This window comes from Eimeria acervulina, genomic scaffold, assembly GCF_000499425.1.
Source record: "Eimeria acervulina Houghton genomic scaffold, Eah_scaff1027, whole genome shotgun sequence".
NCBI classification, from domain to species: Eukaryota; Apicomplexa; class Conoidasida; order Eucoccidiorida; family Eimeriidae; genus Eimeria; species Eimeria acervulina.
Window position 1 is genome coordinate 1 of NW_013549469.1, and position 7,500 is coordinate 7,500.

Here is a 7,500-nt window from a genome sequence, read left to right on the forward strand (position 1 = left end):
ATAAACACATACATTATAAATATATATATATATACATATATATATATTTATTTATTTATTTAAATAGATAAACTAACAACAAGAAAAGCTTCAATAAGATTAGTGTCTTCGTCTCTCGCCCAGATAACAGCGACATCGCAGTACGTCGCGTTGCCAATCCACCGTTTGCTGCCGTTCAAAGTAAATCCGCCTTTGATTTTTTTAGCTTTTGTTTGAATATGCGCAGCGTCGCTTCCGAATGCAGCCTCTGTTAATGCAAAACACCCTATCTTCTCCCAGCGCGCCATCTGTATATACACCGCAACTCAGCCAGTACTAAATATATACATATATATATATATATGTAGATATATATGTAGATATATATATATATATATGTATGTATGTAGTTATGTGCAGGTATATGTATATTTATATATGTATATAGGTGTAGATGCATTAATATGTTTTTAGTCATACATTTATATGCGTCTGTCTGCTTACGCTGCTGCTCTATATATATATATATATATGTATATGCATGTACATATATATATATATAGATATATATATATACATGTATACGCATATATGCATGAATATACATATATATATATATATATATCCCTCTCTGCCTGTTCCCAACCCATCCACAACACCTACGACAAAACATACATCTCTATAATCTCTGTAATCTGTTTAATATATTTATATCTTCAATCTCTTTAATATACATACATATATATATATATATATTATTAATAGTATATGAATGTGGATGCCTACCAGGGGCAGCCAATATTGTTTTTGAGCAGGGCTTCCTGCAGCGTCGATGGTTTTCATAGAAAGTGCCGAATGCACAACCGCAAAAGTAAAGAAAGAAGCATCTACTCGCGACATCTCTATTGCTGTTAAGCATGCTTCAGTGTTTGTGAGGCCAGCGCAGCCTATTAGACAGTCGCAGACAGACATACACAGAGTGTATCTACTATCTTATTATCTATTTATTTGGTTTCGCCTATAGCTTTTGTCTTATCTTTTATGAGATGGTGTGAAAAAGAAAAGAACACCTAATAAAAATACAAGCAGAAGAAGCAACAGTAAACATAGCAGCAGCAGCAATAGCAGCATCAGCAATAGCAGCATCAGCAGCAATAACAGCAGCAGCAGAATTATAATTAGAGGTACGATGAATTTATGTCGATGGATTTTCAGAGGTAATAAACAGAATTGCGCATTTGCGTTTGCAACCAGTAGGGTGGTTTTGCTGCTGCTGCTGCCGCTGCTGCTGCTGCTACTACTACTAGTACTACTGCTACTAGTCTCGCAGCAGCAGCAGCAGCAGCAGCAGCAGCAGATCTGACCGTATCCTTTGATTTGAAGCCCTGCGGGCCCGATGGCTTTGCATGCGTCGATGAGACGTCTATCGAATTCTCCTCTCTCCCACATTTCGGCTGCAATTGGCGCTACGCGGGTTTCGCAGATGTTGCGCACATGCAGACGCAGCTGTTCTTCTTTCTCTGTTAAGTCTCTGCTTAACTCTAAGAATGATAAACTGTCAATCACTGAACATAATAAACACACAAACATTATTTTCTCATATATATATATGTATATATACGTATATATATGTATATGCATATATATAATATATATTATATAATACTTCATATTTATATATAATACGTTTTCTAGAGGAAATATAAAAAGATATACTTGGAGGTTGATTTAGATAAAGTGTTATGTTAACGATGAGAATTTAATAATAAAATGTCTTTGCTTGTTTTTACCCTTGGGAGTCTTCATTGCTGATGGTTCTGCTGCTGTTTTTGCAGCAGCGCGGCGCTGCTGCAGCGGCTGTTGCTGTTGTTGTTGTTGCTGCTGCTGCTGCAGCTGCTGCTCTTTAGTTGCAGCATTCATTTTGAAATGAAGGAGATGCAGATAAGGACGGAGAAGAAAATAAAAGAAATATGAAGTCGGTCATGCGCTGCGGCCAGGGCCGCAGTGGGAAGGAGAAGATAATTAAATTAGCAGCAGACACTGAAAAAGATGAAATATTTTGAAATATAAACCACAATAAATTAATAAATTGTTTGACATAAATAAATTAAATGATAGTCGCAAGTTTTTACTTCGCTGGTTTTCAATTGTGGTGTACAGACACTGCAAACTAACCACCAGCCCTGAGTTTCTGCAAGGGGGTAGACGAATCTGCGGTTATTTCCTTTTAATTTAAATTATTTAAATTGAATCAACTTAATTTAATTAAAGTAATTAAAATAAAAAAGATATTTACCTTAAAAAACTGCACTTTACCCCTGGTTTGCAAATTGAGTGCTTCATTCGTCAGCGCAGAGCATGGAGGCGCAGCAATACTACAATAGAAGAAACATTGAATAATGTATAAGCAAATAAAAATAATTAAATAAATATGATTAAATGAACATATTTTAATGAATATATTCAAAAATAACCATCAAACATGCAAAAAATACAAACTTATTCCGAAAAATATAAATTAATATCGACTCAGCTACCATCACTGTTCTCTGCGCTATTTCTGCTCATTAATGCGTCTTCTCTTTTTTAAATATTTAGTTAGATAAAAAGAAAACAGAAACGAAGAGGGTTTGCCTCAGTGACTGACTGTAAGCACTCAATACCACACCCTCTAGGGATATATAGACAGCAAGAAATATCTGCCTGTCTACGGTGTACATACACTGCATTAGTATACTTCCAATTATTTCATTCTAAAGCGCTACTTAGCTTTATCTCAGTTTATTTAAAGCTGAAGACTCAAAAAAGTTCAAAGGCAATTATTGACAAAAGAAAAAACATAACAGTTCGTGAGAGTCTCCCCACGATGATATATTTATTTTATTTGTTCGTTTTAAGTTTTATCTTTTTATCTTTCAAAGCTTCATTTGTTTGTTTGGAGGTCTTACTTTTATCTTTCTTTTTGTCTTCTTTTTCTACCGTTTTACCCCTCTTTATTTGTCGTGTATCTGTGAATTTATGTATGAGTTTAGCATTGTTATCTTCTTGTACTTGTTTGTTATTATTTTCATTTATATTAGATTCATTTGCTTCAGCAGGAGGGGGTTTATTATTTGCATAATACTCGGCAGCTTGTGCATATTTGGGGTGTATATACACCGGAAGTGCAGGGGTATCTGTAGCTTGCACATGAATATTAGTAATAACATTTCGCCACTTATGATTATCTTGAAAAAACTCAGAAGCACCTTTAATTGCAGCAATAGCATTAGCATAAAGCCGCTCAGCACCCCCCATAACCCTTCCAATACGAAGAGCTAATGAACTGCCTCTTCTTAGGATTAGCGGTGTACTTCTATGCGCTTTCTTTGCTTCTCTTTCTATTGTTGAGGGCCCCACACGTATAGGCAAGGGCAGCCTGAAACATATACAGAAAAAATAACATATAAAATACATTCATGATAATGAAATACTTTTTATTTTATCTTCAAAACAGATTATTAAAAACAAATAAAAGGGAAGTACTATATATATTAAAGATATATACATATATATGCATATATATATGTATATATATACGCATATATATATATATACTGTACATGTTAAAACAATATCTATCAAAAGACTGCAACGGAGGTAGCTGCAGATACACCATAAATAAGTAAAAACAAAGACAGCAGCAACAGCAGCACAAGAAGCAGCAGCAGCATCAGAAGCAGCACCATCAACAGCAACAGCATCAGAAGCAGCAGCAACAGAAGCAGCAGCAGCAGAAGCAGCAACATCAGAAGCATCAGGAGCAGCAGAAGCAGCAGCAGCAGCAGCAGCAGAAGCAGCAGCAGATGACTCACTTGTTTGCACTGAAGAAGGTTTTTCCTAGTATATTATAAACCTTTTCTTTGACTTTTGAATCGACTAGAAAGAGATCGTAGGCGCTGCAGAGGCTTCGTTTATCTGCAAACTGAGGAAATTTCTTTGACAGCTTTTTATAAGAAATTACTTTCTTTATAAAAGATAAAGAAGGCTGCGCTGCTGCAACTATGTCCTTCCACTTCCGCTGCGGGTCCTTTACAATCAAACACACCTCGCCTGAAGCATCGTGAGGGCTGTACGGTAACTCGCTGCACACACAACAGCGCATATATATATATATATATATATATAATTATGTATGGAGCGTATACGAGTGAGATGAAAACAGAGATTGGGTAAGCAGCAGAACGAAGAGAAAAAAGACGTAAAGAAGTAAGAGGGAAGAGTAGAGTTTAATATGCTGCGGTGTATATACAAAGGCGTACATAAGATGGGGGTATATGCGCTGGCCTTCAGGAACATTTTGCAGAGAAAACATCAAAGAAACCATGGGGCCTCCGCTATTAGCAAGGAGATCTTGAATCTCTTCTTCTTTTTGCTTCTTTTGCACGTGACGACAGAGCGCTCCAATAGCTCTTCGCAGTCTTTCGCAATCAACAACACCTCCGTTAAGACTAATATTCTCGGTAGCTGTACCTGCAGTGGAAGCCGTCTTAGAGGCTTCTTTGCTGCATGCAGAGGGAAAAGAAGAAGAAGAAGTCTTAGCTTTCTTCTTAATCCCCATATCCTGCGAGACAGAGGCAGAATCTACTTGCAAACGGTGCCGCTTCCCTGTTTCTGCATCTTCGGGTGTATGGGCACCCCGGGCTGCCTTCGGGTGCTGTTTTTCGCGGTTTTTCTTCTTTAGTTTTATCATCTTCAATAAGAGAAACAATCCAAAAGAATACTTCTATGAAGTTTCCCGCCCTATGCCCCACTCAGGCCAACAGGGGGGCCCTTCCTAAGATGAGAAGCAAGGAGCCGTGCGTTTGTTTTATTGATTTCCTATTAATTCACAGCTCATCTAAACGAATTCCCTCCACTAAAGAATTAAATATGTTTTCTAATTCCTCTTCATTCTCTCCGTTTCTGAAATGCATGCAATGTGGGGCAGAGTTTCAGGCCGTTGAAAGCCCCAAACTGACTTGCAATAGAAGCTGACCAGGTGAATTTTGAGGGAATTGGCGGGTAAAAAGGCGGAAAGAAGACATTTTCATGATTAATTTTCTCTAATCTACCTTCTAAACTCTCTGATATCTGTTTCTGTCGCTATTTGCTGCGCCCTTCTTCACCTCGGTTTCGCTACCTTCACAGGGTATTGCAGATTCCGGGGTGTACAGACAGCGCAGCGGTTCTCGATCTGCATTATTTTAGCTTTTCTTTTACTCCTTTTCATTTATTACTTCCCAGGTATATGTCTGTCTGTGCTGCTCTCTTCTGCTTCTGAGCTCCTTCGCGCCGCCATATACTCCTCTTTTTACTTTGTTGTTTTCTGCATGCGAAGGTAAATACCCAAAACTGGCGAAGACAAACAACGGAAACTCAGGGCAGCACTCGGAGATCGCCTCTGCCCCCTCAAGGCCGCATTTCTGTCAGTGGGCGGCCTGCGTATTGTTTATTTCCTTCAGGCTTAGCTTAGCTGCTTTGTATATGCATGCACGTACACCCGAGCTGTTGTCTCGGGCTTCCTCTTTGCATGCGTAAGTTTTGCTGCGCCAGTTTGCAAAGCAACACAGGAGGCGAGTCTAGCTGCTGCCGCTGCCGCTGCTGCTGCTGCTGCTGCTGCTGCTTGGCCTCCTGCTGAGCTCCCTTTCGTGGATGATATAACAACAGCAGAGAATGTTGCCGCTCTCTCTCACTTCAGAGCTCCTCACAGACGCACAGAGTCTCGATCAGCTATTCACAGCTCAAGCCAACGACTGCGAGGCGCAGCAAGGAGGGTCCGAATGGCAGCAACCCCACGAGCAGCACGGGGAGGCGGAGCAGCAGCAGCAGACAGACGAAGCAGCAGCAGATGCGGATGCTGCTGCTGCAGCTGCTGCTGCAGAAGCAGCAGCAGCAGCCCTGGTAGACTCCCCAACTGCAGCCAAGACACCCAGCTGCTCCACTCCAGAGGAGGGGCCCCCACCCCTCAAGAAGCTTGCAACAGCAAACCCGTCGACTTCGCAGATAGAGGAGCAGCAGCAGCAGCAGGAGCAGCAGCAGGCGCAGCAGGAAGAGGAGGAGCAGCAGGAGAAGCAGCAGCAGCAAGGCAAGGAGGGAGGGGGGGCCCCGAGGGCCCCCGCAGCAAACCCATCAGACCTCCCGCCGCTGCTGCCGCTGCCTTCCAGCCCTCTGCTGCATCCATACGGAACGTTGAATCAGCAGCAGCAGCAACCGCCACCCCCACCACTTCAGCTGAGCAGCAGCAGCAGCAGCAGCAACAAGGGGCGAGGCGGTGTGGCTGCAATGCTGGAGCCGCAGACACCGCAGCCGCTAGCTGCTGCTGCAGGAGCAGCAGCAGCAGCAGCAGCGAGCTCAGGAGGGATCTTAAGCAGCCCTGGGAGAGGGCGGCTGCTTCCTGCTGCTGCTGCAGCACAAGCAGCAAGCAAGAAGCCGTCGTTAATGGGGCCTGCCCCCAGACAATTTCTGCATCTGCCCCCCCCACCTCCAGCTCCGCCCACAACCCCCCCTCCTCCTCCTCTTCTACCCCGGGCGCCGCCCCACTACCCGCAGCAGCAGCAGCAACAACAACAGCAGCAGCTGCTGCTGCAGCAAATGCAGCACCTACAGCAGCAGCAGCAGCAGCAGTATTCAGGGGCCCTACCCCCGCTGCTTCCAACCCCAGCCAGGCCTCGCGGTGTCGCACCACCGCCTCCGCCGCCGCCGCCCCCCGAACCTGCTGCCCCACAACCCCCACCCCACATTGCACCTCCACCCCCACCTGCAGCAGCAGCAGCAACAGCAGCAGCAACAGCAGTGCCAGCAGTAGCGGCTGTTCCAGCAGCACCAGCAGTGCCTGCAGCACCAGCAGTAACTGCAACAGCAGCAGTACCTGCAGCAGCAGCAGTGCCAGGGACTGTTGCTGCAGCAGCTGCAGCAACGCCTGCACCTGCTGCAGCAGCACCGGCGAAGCAACCCCTCATGTCGTGGCCTCCCCCTGCTGCAGATCAGCAGCAACAGCACCTGCTGCTGCAGCAGCAAGAACCCACAGCAGCAGCTGTTGCTGCTGCAGCTGCTGCTGCTGTCGGCTCCGGCTCGCACATGCAACAGCAAGCAGCAGCAGCCATGCACCTGCAAACCTCCATGTGGGAGGTGGCAGCTGCACAGCAGCAGCAGCAGCAACAGCAACAGCAGCAGCAGCTGCTGCTGCTCCACAGCAGCAGCATCTGGCCGACAGCAGCAAGTGGAGCGTACATAGACCCAATGATGCAGACAACTTGCTATCACCCGCTGCTGCAGCAGCAGCAGCAGCAGCAGCATCTCTGGTATGCGGCTTCCCCTGCTCAGCAGCAAATGCAGGAGCAGCTGCAGCAGCAGATGCAGCTGCAGCAGCAGCTTCAACTCCAGCAGCAGCAGCAAGACCCAGCAACTGCAGCAGCAGCAGCAGCAGCACTCGAGGCGTGGAATGGAGTCTGCCTCGACCCCAGGAAGACGGCGTAGCGACGCCTGCAGCAGCAGCAGTAC

The 7,500-nt window shown here is 44.7% G+C and overlaps 3 protein-coding genes across 3 annotated transcripts in view; 1 reads left to right on the forward strand and 2 right to left on the reverse strand.

The window, feature by feature from the left end:
* Positions 1-77: 77 nt before the first annotated feature.
* Positions 78-1,899, reverse strand: EAH_00054130 (acyl-CoA dehydrogenase, putative; the record flags this gene model as incomplete). Its single annotated transcript, XM_013393965.1, has 4 exons — positions 78-287; positions 766-926; positions 1,344-1,544; positions 1,770-1,899. Coding segments are annotated over 4 exons (702 nt in total), but the record flags the coding sequence as incomplete, so codon positions are not given.
* A 1,435-nt stretch (positions 1,900-3,334) lies between these two features.
* Positions 3,335-4,711, reverse strand: EAH_00054140 (hypothetical protein, conserved; the record flags this gene model as incomplete). Its single annotated transcript, XM_013393966.1, has 3 exons — positions 3,335-3,397; positions 3,875-4,088; positions 4,281-4,711. 3 exons carry the CDS (start codon positions 4,709-4,711, stop codon positions 3,335-3,337), a joined length of 708 nt encoding a protein of 235 aa, XP_013249420.1.
* Positions 4,712-5,673: 962 nt separating this feature from the next.
* EAH_00054150 (tRNA (guanine-N1)-methyltransferase domain containing protein, putative) overlaps positions 5,674-7,500 on the forward strand; it is a gene marked incomplete at both ends in the record, with an annotated part of 4,270 nt that continues 2,443 nt past the window's right edge. Inside the window, 2 exons of the mRNA XM_013393967.1 lie at positions 5,674-6,959; positions 7,136-7,500. The exon at positions 7,136-7,500 is cut by the window's right edge and continues 372 nt beyond it. Of these exons, the coding sequence (XP_013249421.1) occupies positions 5,674-6,959; positions 7,136-7,500 (1,651 nt within the window). The remainder of the gene's footprint in view (positions 6,960-7,135) is intronic.